Genomic DNA, 21,629 nt, shown 5'->3' with positions numbered 1-21,629 from the left:
AGGCATTCACAACCTTGTAAAAGAACGAACGAGAGCGAGCTTTCTATGGAAGACGCTCGGCATAACAGATAACAGCAGCGTCAACATTTCTCCTACATTCTCCTTAAATCAGGATCATTTCAATTTTTTATTCTGTGGTTGCAACATTCATCGTCCATTCGCACGTCTGTTTTCCAAATGATTGGTAGGTGTGCGGCAGTAAACACAGAGTAAGTATTGTACGCTGCAGAGCCGCTATGTGTTCTACGCCCACACGGTACGTGAGCTACGGTCGCAGTGTTATGACACGCCGTAGTTCACTGCACGGCCACGGTGGCTCCCCAGTTGTTCCCTGTTACTTATGTCGGAGGAATACAACGTTGTGAATGGGGTTTCCAATTAGAAGTTATGAAATACCGGTCTGTCCTACCTTCGAAGCATGGAGGTGGCGTCCCACATTACATAGGATATTCAACGGCCATTGAGTAGCATGTCGTAATTTACAATTATGCACCAATTTCAACTCCTCCGATTACAGCGGTGTCTGTGGCGAAGCGAAGTAAATGCTTCAGGCAAAACGTTTGTAGAATTTGCCGTAGAATCGTAATCTGCAATAAAAAAATGGGGGTTCCCATTGATGATTTCAATGTGATCCCCCGCGAGCCACACTCGGTGAGGGTTGGGGGGAGGGGGGGGGGGGAGAGGCGGCTCGCGTGTGGTATCGTTCGATGTCCCCCTCCGAGAAGACAAACTGGAGTTATAAGTTTTTTGATTCGATGTGTAGTTTTCGATATATTTCAACGAGGTATAAAAAATATGAAAGTCTGCATAATACTTCCCACGTATTCTACCGAAGTTGTGACTGGAAATAAGACCTACGTTAAACATGACTGTGAAATATCTTGCAGAAAGGAATCTAATGTTCTACAATCTGAAAATGCACATAGCGCCCAATCTAAATGCTGGGAAAGTAATCAGGTAGCGACCGTCTCACCAGAATGCAGAAAAAAGTCCTTCCAATGTGTCAACGTCATATACAGGGTGGTCCATTGATCGTGACCGGGTCAAATATCTCACGAAATAAGCGTCAAACGAAAAAACTACAAAGAACGAAACTTGTCTAGCTTGAAGGAGGAAACCAGATGGCGCTTTGGTTGCCCCGATAGATGGCGCTGCCATAGGTCAAACGGATATCAACTGCGTTTTTTTAAAAATAGGAACCCCCATTTTTTATTACATATTCGTGTAGTACGTAAAGAAATATGAATGTTTTAGTTGGACCACTTTTTTCGCTTTGTGATAGATGACGCTGTAATAGTCACAAACATATGCCACACAATTTTAGACGAACAGTTGGTAACAGGTAAGTTCTTAAATTAAAATACAGAACGTAGGTACGTTTGAACATTTTATTTCGGTTGTTCCAACGTGATACATCTACCTTTGTAAACTTATCATTTCTGAGAAGGTATGCTGTTACAGCGTGATTACCTGTAAATACCACATTAATACAATAAATTCTCCAAATGATATCCGTCAACTCAATGCATTTGGCAATACGTGTAACGACATTCCTCTCAACAGCGAGTAGTTTGCCTTCCGTAATGTTCGCACATGTATTGACAAAGCGCTGACGCATGTTGTCAGGCGTTGTCGGTGGATCACGATAGCAAATATCCTTCAACTTTCCCCACAGAAAGAAATCCGGGGACGTCAGATCCGGTGAACGTGCGGGCCATGGTATGGTGCTTCGACGACCAATCCACCTGTCATGAAAATGCTATTCAATACCGCTTCAACCGTACGCGAGCTATGTGCCGGACATCCATCATGTTGGAAGTACATCGCCATTCTGTCACGCAGTGAAACATCTTGTAGTACCATCGGGAGAACATTATGTAGGAAATCAGCATACATTGCACCATTTAGATTGCCATCGATAAAATGGGGGCCAATTATCCTTCCTCCCATAATGCCGCACCATATATTAACTCGCCAAGGTCGCTGATGTTCCACTTGTCGCAGCCATCGTGGATTTTCCGGTGTCCAATAGTGCATATTATGCCGGTTTACATTACCGCTGTTGGTGAATGACGCTTCGTCGCTAAATAGAACGCGTGCAAAAAATCTGCCATCGTCCTGTAATTTCTCTTGTGCCCAGTGGCAGAACTGATCACGACGTTCAAAGTCGTTGCCATGCAATTCATGGTGCATAGAAATATGATACGGGTGCAGTCGATGTTGATGTAGCATTCTCAACACCGACGTTTTTGAGATTCCCGATTCTCGCGCAATTTATCTGCTATTGATGTGCAGATTAACCGCGACAGCAGCTAAACCACCTACTGGGGCATCATCATTTGTTGCAGGTCGTGGTTGACGTTTCACATGTGGCTGAACATTTCCTGTTTCCTTCAATAACGTAACTATCCGGCGAAGGATCCGGACACTTGGATGATGTCGTCCAGGATACCGAGCAGCATACATAGCACACGCCCGTTGGGCATTTTGATCTCAAAAGCCATACATCAACACGATATCGACTTTTTCCGCAATTGGTAAACGGTCCATTTTATCACGGGTAATGTATCACGAAGCAAATACCGTCCGCACTGGCGGAATGTTACGTGATACCACGTACTTATACGTTTGTGACTATTACAGCGCCATCTATCACAAAGCGAAAAAAGTAGTCTAACTAAAACATTCATATTTCTTTACGTACTACACGAATATGTGATAAAAATGGGGGTTCCTATTTAAAAAAACGCAGTTGATATCCGTTTGACCTATGGCAGCGCCATCTAGCGGGCTAACCATAGCACCATCTGGTTTCCATCTTCAAGCTAGACGAGTTTCGTTCTTTGTAGTTTTTTCGTTTGATGCTTATTTCGTGAGATATTTGGCCCAGTCACAATCAATGGACCACCCTGTATAGCAAACAGATCAGCAGGTCCTCATAGCAGCAAGAGCAAGAACAGAGTGTCCAAGTCAGAGTGACACTTCGTCTGCCGGGCACGCGGCCCTCGGTAATCGATTTTGCTCGTCAAGCTGTTATGTTGGCTGAGCCACGTCCAAGTTCAGACAACTTGCTAAGACGTACCTTACATGTAGTAGCCACCAGAAAGATCGCGGGAGGCGCACATGGGCACGGCACGTCACGGACGGTAGTTGCCGCCAGTAGAGTCCCGTCCACCAGAGGGCACGCGAGAATTCGGACGCGACCTCTGCCGGCGTAACAACAACAACAACAACAACAACTCCGGCAGGACAGGCCGTGCGCAGTCAGTCAACATCGGGCATGCCTAGGACACAGTCCCGGTCTACGCTAAGTGAAGTGCGACGTAACGTGAACAGTGTTACTACACAATTGGTTGTTGTTCTTGTTGTTACGCCGGCAGAGGTCGCGTCCGAATTCTCGCGTGCCCTCTGGTGGACGGGACTCTACTGGCGGCAACTACCGTCCGTGACGTGCCGTGCCCATGTGCGCCTCCCGCGATCTTTCTGGTGGCTACTACATTACAGCTTCCACACAGCGATATACTATGACAGCAGGTGGCTAGATGACTACAGGTTCCTTGAGACAGACAAGTGGCTATTGACGTGCGCAGGAATACGCGACTCGAAATGTGATTGACAGCAGACAACTTTCAGGTGTACTACATACGTGCATTTGGAAATTATTAATATTTCAGTGCAACTGCACAAACTAGAAATAAATAATGCCATTTACGTTCTGTATAAAAGAAAGAGTACACAGCGAGTTTCTCATTCAGAAATTGCCTCTGAATGGCTGTTGTTTGTTAGAATATTGTGTTACGCCTCGTGTAAGATGGAAAAACGTTTACCAGATAATATCGGAATTCCAAAGCAGCAGGATTGTTTCATATTGAGAAAACAGTTTATTGTTCCGCGGTCCTGCTGCTAAGGCTGCCTGAGAGCCCATTACTGTTACGGGAATGTGAGATCGATGGCTTTAGGAAGGCCATAGTCAACGCCACGCAGGCGGACCCTTGATGCTGTTCAGGAAGAGTGGTCTGGTGCCAGCAACAGAGGTTTCATTCCCACGCTTCCTTCGCTACACACTACACTGTACACCACCTATTACAGTCACCACGTGTAAGATGTAACTCTGACACACTGTGAGGAAATGGGCCAATGGTGGAGGAGGGAGGAAAACCATTCTGATTAGGCGATTGAACCTACCCCTGGGATTTGCCACCAACCCTTTCTCTCTTTTCTTGTCACTGAGATCACGGCAGTTATTTTTCAGACCCGTTTGTACAAGAAATGTCCAGTCCCCAGGCATGTCGTTAACGGCAGTTGCATTCTCTTAACGCATGTGGTCTGACTTTTCAAAAAGATTTCCAGTTGTTACCAGTCGATAGAACATTGAGCTATAAACAACACCTTGTAAACACTGCTGAAAAAGTCAGAACTAGAAACAACATTGTCCAAAAGCTTTGTGGCACTAGTTGGGGGTCCACTGCCTCCGTTCTGCGTAGCTCTGCGCTAGGACTTGTCTATTCTGCAGCAGAGTACTGTTCCCCAATATGGTTAAATAGTGCTCACATCAAGAAGGTGGATGCAATCTTGAACCAAACGATGAGGATTATCTCTGGAACGATCAGGTCAACTCCTGTCCAATGGCTGCCTGTATTGAGCCATATCCCGCCGCCACATTTGCGCAGAGAACACGCACTTGTCAGGGAGTGTCGAAAAATCCAAAATAGCCCAGATCTTCCTATCCACACCCTGAGTAATGGAATTGGGCAAAATAGATTGAAATCCAGACACCCCCCTCTCGCAAGTGCCAAAGATCTGGTAAAGAACGCTTTTATTCTTGAGGACCGCTGGAGAGAAGAATGGGAGGAAAAGACACCGCCTCAGGTTAACACCTTATTGGGAACATCTAACAGACCTCGGGGCTTTGACTTGCCCCGCAAAATCTGGTCTACCCTTAACAGGATCAGGACGAGCCACGGCCGTTGTGCGGACTCCTTGTACAAATGGAGCATAGTGCCATCACCACAGTGCGACTGCGGCGCTGACAGGCAGACAATTCACCATATCGTGGTAGAATGCCCTCTGAGGGCCTACCCTGGGCCAACAAGGGACTTCATCGATGCGACTAACAGTGCAATCGATTATATTTCTAACCTAGATGTTTGTTTGTGATATTGTAACTGTTTTGTGTGTTATGTACTTTTAGATTTTTCATACGTGATTTGTACTTGCCATACGCTAAATAAAAAATAAATAAACTCTTGCTGCAGTCACCACAGACCCCTACTGTAGCGGCATCTCCGCAGACAGACCAGTGATGCAGGTTGTCAACTCCGCTGCGGAGTCTGGCCAATGCAAGGGTGTTTACAAACGAATACCACACTTGACAACAAACACTTAGGCACGGCCATCTTCCACAAGAGGGCATCAACCAGCAGCAGAGGAAGGGGGCGCGACGATCAACGAACTATTTCCTGGCGATCACGTGTGTGCAAGTAGTCCCAGAAATATCCTTCTGCCCAGGGCTTGGTAAGCTGTTGCCTGGCCGTTCAGCCGGCAGTTCTCAACTCACCGAGTGCGGAGAGATCGGCCGGTCAAGTGGTGTGCCACCTCGACCGTCCTCTCTTCCACAACGATTGTGAGATCTTGATTCCTTCGTGTTAGCCTGTCTACCAGCTGTTAACTGCCGACTTCGACGTGGAACAGTTGTATGGGTATAGAATCCAATGGAACTCTGTTTACAGGAATTACTTGTTATTTGCTTGATTAGCAGAAGGGAATAACTGTTTTCTGGTTTTGAAGAGTGTGTTGCAGCTGGTGGTTTATTGTAATTTCCTTAATAAAAAAGTTGGCAAACTGAATTATTTGTTGCTCTGTAGATTTAGCAACTCCTGCTAGTGATCATATCATGGTTTAAATATCAGAGGATTTACGATAACGGCAGTACGAGCTTTTCTGAGCTCTACAATACAATACACTGCCTGCCAAAAAAAATAAAGGACTCAGAAGGAGAAGAAGAAACGAACTTAAAATTCGTGGGTTGAACGGAATGTGATGTCATTCCAATGATTCCAAAATCGAGTTAAATTTACGAAGAACTTATGACCACAGTGATTCCAAAATCGAGTCAAATTTATGAAGAACTTGGCAGTATAAGTCCACTTATGACTATTATGCTGCACTCCTTCTAGCCCAGATACATGAACTGATTCGGTTGAGAAGAGTACCACAAAGCCGTTGTATCCTCTTCAGAGGCAAGTTGGACCCCAGCTGTTGTAACCCATCCTTGATATCCATGAAACTGTGTAATGTGTGAGTATGACGTGCTGGGGCTCGCCAGTGGATCGTGCAAACTGCCTAACAAGCTTATGTACTCGACATCGAAAAGTTATTCAAGCTAGTGTATGCCGTGTGTAACAATTGCTCGTTTCAGTAATTGAAATACTCTGCGATTTCAAAACTATGCTAAATACAAATTGTAGCAATTCTCATTAACCATTCATGGTGCAAATAAAGTAAATGTCCTACTGCATGTATTAATTGTTCCAAGTAGTGGCGTCTGCTTTACAGTGGTGCGCTGTAACAGGGATAGCACAATTCAGTTACGGAACAAAAATCTGTCAGATTTATATTTTAATTAGGATTGAAACTGTTGTCACGAAAGTAAAGTACAATTTGTAAACTCCCAGGTTAGTTTATTTTCTCGTATTATTATCACAACTGGATGTTGTTGTGGTCTTCAGTCCTGAGACTGGTTTGATGCAGCTCTCCATGCTACTCTATCCTGTGCAAGCTTCTTCATCTCCCAGTACCTACTGCAGCCTACATCCTTCTGAATCTGCTTAATGTATTCATCTCTTGGTCTCCCCCTACGATTTTTACCCTCCACGCTGCCCTCCAGTACTAAATTGGTGATCCCTTGATGCCTCAGAACATGTCCTACCAACCGATCCCTTCTTCTGGTCAAGTTGTGCCACAAACTTCTCTTCTCCTCAATCTTATTCAATACTTCCCCATTAGTTATGTGATCTACCCATCTAATCTTCAGTATTCTTCTGTAGCACCACATTTCGAAAGCTTCTATTCTCTTCTTGTCCAAACTATTTACCGTCCATGTTTCACTTCCAAACATGACTACACTCGATACAAATACTTTCAGAAATGACTTCCTGACACTTAAGTCTATACTCGATGTTAACAAATTTCTCTTCTTCAGAAACGCTTTCCTTGCCATTGCCAGTCTACATTTTATATCCTCTCTACTTCGACCATCATCAGTTATTTTGCTCCCCAAATAGCAAAACTCCTTTACTACTTTAAGTGTCTCATTTCGTAATCTAATACCCTCAACATCACCCGACTTAATTCGACTACATTCCATTATCCTCGTTTTGCTTTTCCTCCCTTCAAGACACCATCCATTCCATTCAACTGCTCTTCCAAGTCCTTTGCCGTCTCTGACAGAATTACAATGTCATCGGCGAACCTCAAAGTTTTTATTTCTTCTCCATGGATTTTAATACCTACTCCGAATTTTTCTTTTGTTTCCTTTACTGCTTGTTCAATATACAGATTGAATAACATCGGGGATAGGCTACAACCCTGTCTTACTCCCTTCCCAACCACTGCTTCCCTTTCATGTCCCTCGACTCTTATAACTGCCACCTGGTTTCTGTGCAAATTGTAAATAGCCTTTCGCTCCCTGTATTTTACCCCTGCCACCTTTAGAATTTGAAAGAGAGTATTCCAGTCAACATTGTCAAAAGGTTTCTCTAAGTCTACAAATGCTAGAAACGTAGGTTTGCCTTTCTTTAATCTTTCTTCTAAGATAAGTCGTAAGGTCAGTATTGTCTCACGTGTTCCAGTATTTCTACGGAATCCAAACTGATCTTCCCCGAGGTCGGCTTCTACTAGTTTTTCCATTCGTCTGTAAAGAATTCGTGTTAGTATTTTGCAGCTGTGGCTTATTAAACTGATTGTTCGGTAATTTTCACATCTGTCAGTACCTGCTTTCTTTGGGATTGGAATTATTATATTCTTCTTGAAGTCTGAGGGTATTTCGCCTTTCTCATACATCTTGCTAACCAGATGGTAGAGTTTTGTCAGGACTGGCTCTCCCAAGGCCGTCAGTAGTTCCAATGGAATGTTGTCTACTCCGGGGGCCTTGTTTCGACTCAGGTCTTTCAGTGCTCTGTCAAACTCTTCACGCAGTGTCGTATCTACCATTTCATCTTGATCTACATCCTCTTCCATTTCCATAATATTGTCCTCAAGTACATCGCCCTTGTATAGACCCTCTATATACTCCTTCCACCTTTCTGCTTTCGCTTCTTTGCTTAGAACTGGGTTTCCATCTGAGCTCTTGATGTTCATACAAGTGGTTCTCTTATCTCCAAAGGTCTCTTTAATTTTCCTGTAGGCAGTATCTATATTACCCCTTCTATCACAACTGGATAATGTGCAAGAAATTGTTTATACAAAACGTGAACATATGTTCACATATTTATATCTCAAATGACTGCTTACTCGAAGCACAGAAATGTATGACAATGTGCGCAAAAGTACAATAAATGATTGCCTGAATCAATTGCACTTGGGACAGACTTCTGTTAGCAAGTGGTGGGTACCTCAGAGTAAATGGAATATTGTTACGGAACCGCGACTGGCTTTTCAAATTTGTGCAGCGTGCAATCACAAGTCAACAACGGATCGAAGATCCAAATAAGTAAAATCACTGAAGAAGCAACACAAGTTGCGGAATAGACCTCGCAAACTGTGAACTGCTCAGAGCAAAGACAGTGCTAACGCTTAAAAGCAACGCTTACTCAAAGGAGTCAGCAAAAATAGCGCCAGGCTGCAGCCAGGCGTCTTTCTCTCTCGATATGACCTCACAGACACACGTCTTCGCACCGTTTCTCGTCTTCTCTGTGTTCCTCTTGGCTCCCAAAATCCCGATGGCTTGGAGGGGTGATTCACAACTTTCGCCACAGTGATGAGCAATATTTTCTCTGAATACTCTAAAACGCAGGCGATTCCAACTAAAACTTCTTCACCATCTCTTACTGCACGTTCGTTAAATGACACTGTATATCCTGTGTCGCCACTCACTACTACACACTTTCACACCACAGCGCCTATGCTGATGATTCATCTGAATGGTCAGCAACAAACGGAATGTAAGATACTGAAATTTTCCCACACTGGAGACGGCGAAATGGCAGTTTAGTGTTTTTGCATCGTCCTAAGGGTTGCACAGATTCTTCATGGCAGCAATACTCAGAGGACCTGCGGTCGCTATGCTCTAACTTCTAAGGCTCGTGCCAGTTTGTGGCCGAACCCCGGCAAAGTTAAGAAAATACAACACTGAAATTTATTTAGTATCGTAAAGCGATATGTGAGTGTATTGTCACATCTGGCTCTGGGACGGGATAGACGTCCTCGCTGATCCCTCACAAGCTCTATCAGGAACAGATTTTGGGAGATTGTTGGTCATAGGAGTATCTCAGAATCACACTTCACATGTGCCATGTGTGCACAGGCATTGTCCTATTGAAAAATGGCACCATGATACTGCTGCATGAGAGGTAACACTTGAGGACGCAGCATGTCCGTGGCGTAGCCTATCATTGTGCTGTCAGAATTCCCTCAATCACTACCAGCAGCGATACGATGTGATACGCGATGGTTCCCCATACTGCGACGCGACCAGTAACACCGCTGTGCCTCTCAAAAACATTGGGATAATAAGATATCTGTGCAGGTCTTCTCCGTACTCGTAGACGACGTTCATTCTGGGTAGTATAGAACCGTGAGTCGTCACTGAGCACAGTAAGACGCCATTCATGAGCAGTCCATGCTTCCCGCCCACCGCAAGACTCCAAACGCAGCCGCTGGTGTTGTAGTGTTAACGGCAGCCTACGTACTGGACGGTAATTACCTAACCCGGCTGCTGCTGGTCTCCGAACAACGGTGCGGGATGGCACATAATGCTGCGAAGAGCGCATTACTGTTTTGCTCTCGGCTGGGAGTCTCAGGTGTGAAGGAGTTACGAAGTGCGTGGTGCGCAATACGGTGACCTTCCCGCGTGATGGTCAGGCACGGCCGACAGGAACCTTGGCGAGTATGCCTGCCTTCACGATCCCATTCAATCCAAATCGGGCCACTGTCACATCCGAAAGCACCGCTGATGTGCATAATGCACGATTCGACCAGAAGGCACTGAGGCTCCTTTCTATTGGTAACACTCCTCACACGAGTATGTGGCATATCGGTGCCCTTCAAAGTGCTCACTCAACACCAGACGCTCCTCACTCTCCTTATGTACCCTATCATACCCGATAATAACACCAAACACAATCAACACTAATAAACTCTGGTGGACGTTCTACCTGTCAGAGAAAATTATAGCTCTAACCATTTACACATCCGCCGACGGTGGATAAGCGTACGAAGTTACTTCGACATCCGACCATGTCTTTTAGCTCTTTCACTTTTTTTTTTGTCAGGCTGTGTACTTTAGCAAGGTCCTGCCAGAACGGAGCCGTAGAGGACACTCAAACTTCAATCCTTTTCGTGCTCAAGATAGCGTGCAGCTGTTGCTTCCTTTAAATTCTGTTGTGGATCTTTATCTTCTCATTTTCTCTGTAGAGTGATGCAGCAAAACATTTTTCCTTATCCCCATCGTTTAGCACTTGGAAGTTCCATCCTACACGATATTAGCGTTAAATTTTGTTTGGGTGGAGAGTGTAACGTTCCTTGCTTGCTTTTACCATGGATTTTATACTGCCAATGGAAAACTGTCGACACCATTGGATGTTTTCCTTAAGATATATCTGAGCATTTTGCGACACACAAGCTTATTTTGCAAAATAATCTGCCAGGTTGAAATGATCTGGCCAGTACGAGCTGCAGAGTCGAACTGTCGATGCAGATCTCGTTGCACACCTGTAGCAAATTCTAACTTGTTAAACCAGAGAACAAAAACCATCTCTGTGGCTGGCTCCTTTCTACGATGAGTCCCTTTGATCGTGCATAGTCTTGTCACAGTCCAGATCTAGCCTTAAATGCCCAGACACAGCTTAATACTTCCCTCTCCTAAACTTCACATAATCGTCTCAATGTTTCATTACTGCCCACACTGTCTGATCCCTCATATTCCCCCATTTTCCTGTATTCATTGAGTTCTTTTGTTTTATTGAAATTGCCTATGTGATCCATATAGTCTTTCTTTTAACTGATACTGCATTACTTTCCATGTTTAGTACCTCTTGAAGTTGTCTCCGCAAGTACTGTTTTTATGTTACTTGGTTTATTTATTTAGTGCATACTATACATAGGAACAGTTTTTGAGTATACTGTTAATGTTTTTCCTGTTTTTTCCCTTTTTATTTGTATATTGTTCAACTTTTTAGTTTTTAAAATGCGTTACCACCACACTTACTGTATGTCGCCTCACACTCCTCCATTTTCCCCCATTTTTTAAATTTCTGTTTATCTTATCGATATTGATTAACTTCCTCATACATGCTGTAGGTACATTGATAATTCTTTATTTTAATTGATTTGTGTATCACTCTCCATGTTTTATACCTCCTGAATAGCGTTGTCAAGTACTAATTTTATTTTATTTTAGTGGTTTTGTTTATTAACATAAACTGCTATTTATGCATGCTGTTCCAGTTTTTTATTTAATTTTTTCCTGTTTACTCCCTTCATATTTATTTATTGTTCAGCTTTTTTCATTACATTACTGTAGTGGACTGACAAGACAGCCAGTCCACAGTGACGGGTAACCGTAAGGCACGCGTTTACACACGCCGGCTGGCGTTAGGTCTGAAACAGGATACGTAATGAATGCTATAAAGAAAAGTACGTAGCTGCTGGAATACTTAACTTCAATCCATCATTTGTATACTGCATTCTGGATGATACAAGTGAGACTCTCTCTAGAAATGGTTAATGGCGCCTTGCTAGGTCGTAGCCATGGACTTAGCTGAAGGCTATTCTAACTATCTCTCGGCAAATGAGAGAAAGGCTTCGTCAGTGTAGTCGCTAGCAAAGTCGTCCGTACAACTGGGACGAGTCCTCGTACGTCTCTCTAGACCTGCCGTGTGGTGGCGCTCGGTCTGCAATTAGTGACAGTGGCGACACGCGGGTCCGACATGTACTAATGGACCGCGGCCGATTTAAAGCTACCACCTAGCAAGTGTGGCGTCTGGCGGTGACACCACAATTACCATCACGTCCTCAAAGAGGTCATTTACTGTGCGCTTGTGCTTCAATCTACATGTGTAATTTCTTTTCCAATGCCTTTTACAAATGTTGTAACTTCTTTGGCGACAACCGTCAGGTAACGTCTGAAGACGGCCTTGTAAACCGTAAAACCGATTAACACAATAAAATTAACACTGTACAACAAAAGTAAAAAATGTTCAAATGTGAATGAATTCCTAAGGGACCAAACTGTTGACGTCATCGATCCCTAGACTTACACCCTACTTAAACTAATTTATGATAAGAACAACACACACACCCACGCCCAAGGGAGGACTCGAATCTCCGGCGGGAGGGGCCGCGCAATCCGTGGCATGGCGCCTCAAACCGCGTGGCGAATAAAAGTAAACTTGTGCCTTTCATTTATTACTCAAAGATAGTTAAGCGGCGCACCCGGTTTCATTTTCTATACACTATATTTGTGGAACTGTGTTGACAACGGCAGGTCGACTTTGGGGAAAGAGGAGAGAATTTACACGTCTGCCATTCAATTAGAAGGGTAGAGAAATATCATACTACTCATACTATTTAAAGTTTATGGAAGTATTTTCTCCACGGTTGCGGATAGATAATACAACTCTTTTGCAACAAGGCAGTATGTTATCGAGCCGATATTTTGTTGCGAAGAATTGTGAGATCCGTCATCGCTGGGTTGGGCAAAATGTCTCTCGAGATTCGACACTTCTTCGCTACACGCCTTCTTCCTTTGATCACACACTATGCGATTTCCTTTCGTTAGAACTCATAAAAAATTCGGTGTACGCAGCTCCACCAATTACTCTGGGGAACTGCTTTTATTGTTTTAGCGGAGGGTGGGAGTACAGTACATTTTGCTATTCGAGAGGAGAAAGCCAAGTGCCAGCACAGGTTTTCTCACTTTTCCATCTCATTTTTAGCTACGAAGGACGGGGACAGGTCACTTCATAGGTGCACATCACAGTCACCTACACTCAACATGTATGCTTACAACACCACACTCAGAGTTCGCAAAGGAAATATGCCAATGGGGCGAAGGATGAAAACAGGCGGTTGAACCTACACCTTGGCCTCTTCCAGCCAACAGTACTATACAACTTTGACCGAAAGTATGTTTACGGAGGAAAGGAGTAATTAGTGACTAGAGATTTGCGTAACTCGATTTCTCCAAACACATTGTGAACAAAATATTTTATAGTGAAAATGGCTGTTATTCACGAGCTGTTTCTTTTTCGTAGTTATGTTGTTTTTGTTCAGAAAAACAATAGTTATTCTCTTTTCCGCAGTTATATAACAATACGTATTTCATATGTCACATTACTTTAGTTGCTCTTCCACCTTTCATTTCACGTCCAAATTTAAATGCACTGTATGTCAGCTGAGTTCATTATAAATTTCAAGGTTGAAACAACCATGGATTTAAAAGCAGTAATACATGTAACCCACTTTTAACGTCCTTCGCATTTTTTGTTTACAGTACCTCCTCTAGTGTCAACAAACAGGTGGCTAACATAAGACCGAATGGCTTACATCTCATAAAGCACTCGCTTACGATTATTATAGGAATACATCCTAGCTCTGACAAGTATTATCTCCTATAAGAACATGGGACACTTTAAAAAAAACTACAGATAAAACCAGAGGTTATCCGGTCTCCTGCTGAAAAACTGCTCCGATATCAGTACTAAGTTGTATTTCTCCTGCTAAATGTTGCAAGAAATCGATGTCTCTTTCCCTCCGGTGAACGCTTTGGTGTAAGTCGTTACAGATGAAAATTTTAGTAAATATGCAACTTTCAATATAGTTAGCACACAACATGTCACCAAAAGTAAATTTTGTTTTGCGATAGAGATTGAAACCAGAGTAATCGCACTCTGTATTGATGTGATGCACGCTTTCAGGATTTCAGCACAGCAGTATGTGTTGGTGTCACGGTTCGGCACATTCGCGTCAAATGTGTCCAAACCCTTTGTTTCAGACTGGGCTTCTATCTGGATTCCCGCACATCTGCAGAATCACATTCGCAATGATGGTGTCTTGGGTTGGAGACTACATGCTGAAGAAGGAGATCGTCTCGCGGACTAATCTAAGGAAGATAGCCACTGCCCTCTGTAAGTCTTTGGACAACGGTAAAGTTACCAGAAATATAATAGTCTACACCTTGTAGAAGCAAACATTCTGCTTTGTAATCTCCTACTCTTTTGATCTCTACATAAATTTTTCATTTTGTCCTGGTCTTAATGAGTGTTCTATTGGTTTCTTGTCAAATAGGGCCTACCAGTTATTCAAAAACGTGTATGTGAAATGTATTGTCTCTGAAGTAATGTTCCACAAGTCTCGGTCATTTTCACTTATTAGTTTTCTGACCTTTACTCCCAAAGTGTTTTATTGCATTTCTAGAATCAATTTCGTATTATATCTCTCCAATTAATAATTCTAATTCTTCAGAACCATCACATTCAGATGTTTTCGGTTTCACTTCCTCCGATGTTCCCACACTCTGCGACTCACCTGTGTAGTGATTTGTTCCAGAAATATCATTTCAGGCCGTTTCTATTCAACTGAAAGTCAGTATTTTGGTACCAGCAGAGCTCCCTTGTTGGAAAAAAAGATTAAGTCGTGCCATGTGTTTTGACTGTTTCAGCGATAAAAGCGTCGCTCTGCAATACTGGAATGTTGTTCTGTTTCCATTTGGCATTAGCTCCAAGGGCATATTTCCAATCAGTCTGATGATTTCGACAATGCGTTCTCGAGAAGAAACACTGGATACCGTTGAATAAGAGAATAATGTGGCGTTCTGAGGTCACTCAAGGTTGTTGTAAATAAACTTGCACAGCCTATTTAGTATGATGGCATCAAATGAGGCATTATATTGTCTTAATCGTACTGTTTCTGACATTTTTATAAAGTAGTGAAATCACTACTTTATATACTTCATTCTGCATGTCACTAGGAGTCACTGTTGCTTGCTAATATTTTTGCATAATATTTAAAGCGTTCACCTCCACACAAGTAGCACAGAATGATATTATTTCCATAGGACGCTATCGAACTGAAATATGGACGATAAATAATAAAAGCAAGAGAAGACTAGACGCTTTTGAAAACTGGTGTTACAGAAGAATGCTGAAGGTTACATATATTGACAGAGTGCGTAACAAATTCCACAAATGGGCTAAAAGAAGAAATGAGCTGATAGGATCCATCCTGCACCATGGGGTAACCGTTAATCTGAAAACTGCGGGAAGTATTTTTGGAGGCGAAGGAAAGGGGACCGGGAGGGGGGGGGGGGGAGACAGGACAATGGATAGCTTGAATACAGCAAACAGATTCAGATGGATATACGGTGCAGCAGTTATCTAGAGATAAAGATACTTCCACAGGGAACAAAAGTAGACTAATTCGAGTTCAGCAGTATACCAGTCTTCTGAATAAAGACTAAAAAAACAAAAGGGCACTGCTAGAGAGTCGTAAATGTAATAATTCAAATCAGCGAATTGTGGATGGAGTAGAAACCACTTACTGAACATGAAAATGCATAGCCATTATATTTGTTTTACTGAAAGAGAGGCTTTTTGTTTGGGATTACATACTGTTCAGTTGGGACCTGACATTGAATCTTATGCCTTGTGTCCCAATATCGTGCTCTGTGTAGGCTAGGCTGCGACGTGTATAATGACAGTCAATTTTTATGGTGGTCTGGACGGCAGGGTGTAGCGACCAGCATAGCAATATAATCGGTCTGACATTTCAGTTGGTCAGAGTTCTTGTGCATTGTGTACACCGCAGAACTGAGCAATAACGAGGGGAGCAGGGCAATAGATATGCCCTCTCACCGTCCAACCACGGCAGACTGCGTGACTCCTTGCCGCATACATGTCGCACCCTTAAGGTCCAGTATATTACCACATGCGTACAGTTGGTTAGATGTCACCCCCCTCCCAACACCCCCCTCCTCTCGATATGAGTTCAGAGTCTGCTGTAATTCAATGAGGTCTAAAAGTGGAGATACGGGTCACTGAAGGGTACACACGAAGAACGGACTAGTTCGTTGGAAGCGATGTGTCTTATGTACCAGTCCTGGTGCCAGGTGTCAGTGGCTTGAAGATTCACACCTGAACATCCACACCAGTCGACCAGCTTTTACTGCCTCTTACTGCGGCACAAAATGGAACCTCCAGTACTGTAACCAAAGATCCAACTGGATATATGTATGAAAGAATAGTACAAAGTTGCGTTTAGTGACAAGTGGTAAATTCACCTTGCTCGCAGCAGTAGTCATTTGAGAGGGTGGGTTCGACAAGGAGAGAACAAAATACCGGAATGCACTGTGTAGCTAATACAGGGCCAACTCCCGGCAACATGGTGAGGGGAACAACCGCCTGCCATGGACCTCTACATTATGTCATAAAGGTGGGGGACAGTGCGTCTTAAATTTCATACACTCCTCTCTGTTGCCATTGCTAAAAAGTAAGGGAAATGTGCTCTTCCAACAGTGCAACGGCTGTGCCAACAATTCTGGTTAGTTGATGCACTATGGCCTGTGCAGCACATCACCACTCCTGTCACTAGCTGAAGATGTGAGGAACATGAGGTGACTCCTCTCGTCCCGTCTGCTTTACTGACAACATCCATTGACCAACAGCGAGAACAAGTGGAGGTAGCATCCAACACAGTGTCCTAAGATGACAACTAGCTCGCATCATATCTGTGGATTGTTCCAGGACTGTAGAAGAGAAATATGTTAACATTAAATGGGTGCTATGTTTTTTGTTTTTCCGCGGATTAAACCGCGGTGTCCCCACATCCATTGAGGCACTAAGGAAGATAGCTGCCTGGATGGAGTTCTTTCAGACCCGAAATATCGCACGAGAAAAGTTCACGGCATGGACAGGATGAGATGCACCATCGCGCGTGATAATTGGTAGGATCTATGAGAAGTTCATAAGAACGGGATCTGTTCTAGACTACTGAAAGGGAAACAGCGGTAAAGAGGAATCTGTCCGAACTGAAGAGAATATCATCCTAATTTAGAGAGCGATGGTAGCCAGCCCAACCAAGCCCTCACACAGACTTTCTCTAGGCACGTTGTTGTTGTTGTTGTTGTGGTCTTCAGTCCTGAGACTGGTTTGAAGCAGCTCTCCATGCTACTCTATCCTGTGCAAGCTTCTTGATCTCCCAGTACGTACTGCAGCCTACATCCTTCTGAATCTGCTTAGTGTATTCATCTCTTGGTCTCCCTCTACGATTTTTACCCTCCACGCTGCCCTCCAATACTAAATTGGTGATCCCTTGATGCCTCAGAACATGTCCTACCAACCGATCCCTTCTTCTAGGAAGTTGTGCCACAAACTCCTCTTCTCCACAACTCTATTCAATACCTCCTCATTACTTATGTGATTTACTCATCTAATCTTCAGCATTCTTCTGTAGCACCACTTTTCAAAAGCTTCTATTCTCTTCTAGTCCAAACTATTTATCGTCCATGTTTCACTTCCATACATTGCTACACTCCATGCAAATATTTTCAGAAACGACTTCCTGACACTTAAATCTATACTCGATGTTAACAAATTTCTCTTCTTCAGAAACGCTTTCCTTGCCATTGCCAGTCTACATTTTATATCCTCTATACTTCGACCATCATCAGTTATTTTGCTCCCCAACTAGCAAAACTTATTTACTACTTTAAGTGTCTCGTTTCCTACTCTAATTCCCTCAGCATCACCCGACTTAATTCGACTACATTCCATTATCCTCGTTTTGCTTTTGTTGATGTTCATCTTATATCCTCCTTTCAAGACACTATCCATTCCATTCAACTGCTCTTCCAAGTCCTTTGCTGTTTCTGACAGAATTACAATGTCATCGGCGAACCTCAAAGTTTTTATTTCTTCTCCATGGATTTTAATACCTACTCCGAATTTTTCGGGGAGAGGCTACAACCCTGTCTCACTCCCTTCCCAACCACTGCTTCCCTTTCATGCCCCTCGACTCTTATAACTGCCATCTGCTTTCTGTACAAACTGTAAATAGCCTTCCGCTCCCTGTATTTTACCCCTGCCACCTTCAGAATTTGAGAGAGAGAGTATTCCAGTCAACATTGTCAAAAGCTTTCTCTAAGTCTACAAATGCTAGAAACATAGGTTTGCCTCTTCTTAATATAGCTTCTAAAATAAGTCGTAGAGTCAGTATTGCCTCACGTGTTCCCATATTTCTACGGAATCGAAACTGATCTTCCCCGAGATTGGCTTCTACCAGTTTTTCCATTCGTCTGTAAAGAATTCGCGTTATTATTTTGCAGCTGTGACTTATGAAACTGATAGTTCGGTAATTTTCACATATGTCCACGCCTGCTTTCTTTGGGATTGGAATTATTATAGTCTTCTTGAAGTCTGAGGGTATTTCGACTGTCTCATACATTTTTCTCACCAGATGGTACAGTTCTGTCAGGACTGGCTCTCCCAAGGCGGTCAGTAGTTCTAATGGATTGTTGTCTACTCCCGGGGCCTTGTTTCGACTTAGGTCTTTCAGTGCTTTATCATAATCTTCACGCAGTATCATATCTCCCATTTCATGTTCATCTACATTTTCTTCCATTTCTATAACATTGTCCTCAAGTACATCGCCCTTGTATAGACCCTCTATATACTCCTTCCACGTTTCTACTTTCCCTTCTTTGCTTAGAACTGGGTTTCCATCTGAGCTCTTGATATTCATACAAGTTGTTCTCTTTTCTCCAAAGATCTCTTTAATTTTCCTGTAGGCAGTATCTATCTTACCCCTAGTGAGATAAGCCTCTACATCCTTACATTTGTCCTCTAGTCATCTCTGCTTAGCCATTCTGCATTTCCTGTCGATCTCATTTTTGAGACGTTTGTATTCCTTTTTGCCTGCTTCATTTACTGCATTTTTATATTTTCTCCTTTCGTCAAATAAATTCAATATTTCTTCTGTCACCCAAGGATTTCTACTAGCCCTCGTCTTTTTACCTACTTGATCCTCTGCTGCCTTCACTACTTCATCCCTCAAAGCTACCCATTCTTCTTCTACTGTATTTCTTTCCCCCATTCATGTCAGTTGTTCCCTTATGCTCTCCCTGAAACTCTGTACAACCTCTGGTTTATTCAGTTTATCCAGGTCCCATCTCCTTAAATTCCCACCTTTTTGCAGTTTCTTCAGTTTTAATCTACAGTTCATAACCAATAGATTGTGGTCAGAGTCCACATCTGCCCCTGGAAATGTCTTACAATTTAAAACTTGGTTCCTAAATCTCTGTCTTACCATTATACACTCCTGGAAATGGAAAAAAGAACACATTGACACCGGTGTGTCAGAACCACCATACTTGCTCCGGACACTGCGAGAGGGCTGTACAAGCAATGATCACACGCACGGCACAGCGGACACACCAGGAACCGCGGTGTTGGCCGTCGAATGGCGCTAGCTGCGCAGCATTTGTGCACCGCCGCCGTCAGTGTCAGCCAGTTTGCCGTGGCATACGGAGCTCCATCGCAGTCTTTAACACTGGTAGCATGCCGCGACAGCGTGGACGTGAACCGTATGTGCAGTTGACGGACTTTGAGCGAGGGCGTATAGTGGGCATGCGGGAGGCCGGGTGGACGTACCGCCGAATTACTCAACACGTGGGGCGTGAGGTCTCCACAGTACATCGATGTTGTCGCCAGTGGTCGGGGGAAGGTGCACGTGCCCGTCGACCTGGGACCGGACCTCAGCGACGCACGGATGCACGCCAAGACCATAGGATCCTACGCAGTGCCGTAGGGGACCGCACCGCCAATTCCCAGCAAATTAGGGACACTGTTGCTCCTGGGGTATGGGCGAGGACCATTCGCAACCGTCTCCATGAAGCTGGGCTACGGTCCCGCACACCGTTAGGCCGTCTTCCGCTCACGCCCCAACATCGTGCAGCCCGCCTCCAGTGGTGTCGCGACAGGCGTGAATGGAGGGACGAATGGATACGTGTCGTCTTCAGCGATGAGAGTCGCCTCTGCCTTGGTGCCAATGATGGTCGTATGCGTGTTTGGCGCCGTGCAGGTGAGCGCCACAATCAGGACTGCATACGACCGAGGCACACAGGGCCAACACCCGGCATCATGGTGTGGGGAGCGATCTCCTACACTGGCCGTACACCACTGGTGATCGTCGAGGGGACACTGAATAGTGCACGGTACATCCAAACCGTCATCGAACCCATCGTTCCACCATTCCTAGACCGGCAAGGGAACTTGCTGTTCCAACAGGACAATGCACGTCCGCATGTATCCCGTGCCACCCAACGTGCTCTAGAAGGTGTAAGTCAACTACCCTGGCCAGCAAGATCTCCGGATCTGTCCCCCATTGAGCATGTTTGGGACTGGATGAAGCGTCGTCTCACGCGGTCTGCACGTCCAGCACGAACGCTGGTCCAACTGAGGTGCCAGGTGGAAATGGCATGGCAAGCCGTTCCACAGGACTACATCCAGCATCTCTACGATCGTCTCCATGGGAGAATAGCTGCCTGCATTGCTGCGAAAGGTGGATATACACTGTACTAGTGCCGACATTGTGCATGCTCTGTTGCCTGTGTCTATGTGCCTGTGGTTCTGTCAGTGTGATCATGTGATGTATCTGACCCCAGGAATGTGTCAATAAAGTTTCCCCTTCCTGGGACAATGAATTCACGGTGTTCTTATTTCAATTTCCAGGAGTGTATAATCTATCTGATACCTTCCAGTATCTCCAGGCTTCTTCCATGTATACAACCTTCTTTTATGATTCTTGAACGAAGTGTTAGCTCTGATTAAGTTGCGCTCTGTGCAATATTCCACCAGGCGGCTTCCGGTTTCATTTATTACCCCCTATCCATATTCACCTACTACGTTTCCTTCTCTTCCTTTTCCTACTATCGAATTCCAGTCACCCATGACTATTAAATTTTCGTCTCCCTTCACTATCTGAATAATTTATTTTATCTGATCATACATTTCTTCAATTTCTTCGTCATCTGCAGAGCTAGTATGCATATAGACTTGTACTACTGTAGTAGGCGTGGGCTTCGTGTCTATCTTGGCCACAACAATGCGTTCGCTGTGCTGTTTGTAGTAGCTCACCCGCATTCCTATTGTTTTATTCATTATTAAACCTACTACTGCCTTACCCCTATTTGATTTTGTATTTATAAGCCTGTATTCAGCTGAGCAAAAGTCTTGTTCCTCCTGCCACCGAACTTCACTAATTCCCACTATATCCAACTTTAACCTATCCATTTCCCTTTCTAAATTTTCTAAACTACCTGCCCGATTAAGGGATCTGACATTCCACGCTCCGATCCGTAGAACGCCAGTTTTCTTTCTCCTGATAACGACGTCCTGCTTAGTAGTCCCCGCCCAGAG

At 44.0% G+C, this 21,629-nt stretch overlaps 1 protein-coding gene across 2 annotated transcripts in view; it reads left to right on the top strand.

Annotated features, from left to right (window-relative positions):
* Positions 1 to 21,629, top strand: part of LOC126162087 (uncharacterized) — a 175,083-nt gene that overhangs the window by 125,984 nt on the left and 27,470 nt on the right. For both annotated transcript variants that reach the window (XM_049918360.1, XM_049918361.1), the window contains exon 8: positions 14,213 to 14,345. In XM_049918360.1, the coding sequence (XP_049774317.1) occupies positions 14,213 to 14,345 (133 nt within the window). The remainder of the gene's footprint in view (positions 1 to 14,212; positions 14,346 to 21,629) is intronic.

The sequence above is a fragment of the Schistocerca cancellata genome, chromosome 2, assembly GCF_023864275.1.
Source record: "Schistocerca cancellata isolate TAMUIC-IGC-003103 chromosome 2, iqSchCanc2.1, whole genome shotgun sequence".
NCBI classification, from domain to species: Eukaryota; Metazoa; Arthropoda; class Insecta; order Orthoptera; family Acrididae; genus Schistocerca; species Schistocerca cancellata.
Note: the sequence above shows the minus strand (reverse complement) of the source record. Positions and strands in the feature narration are given on the sequence as shown.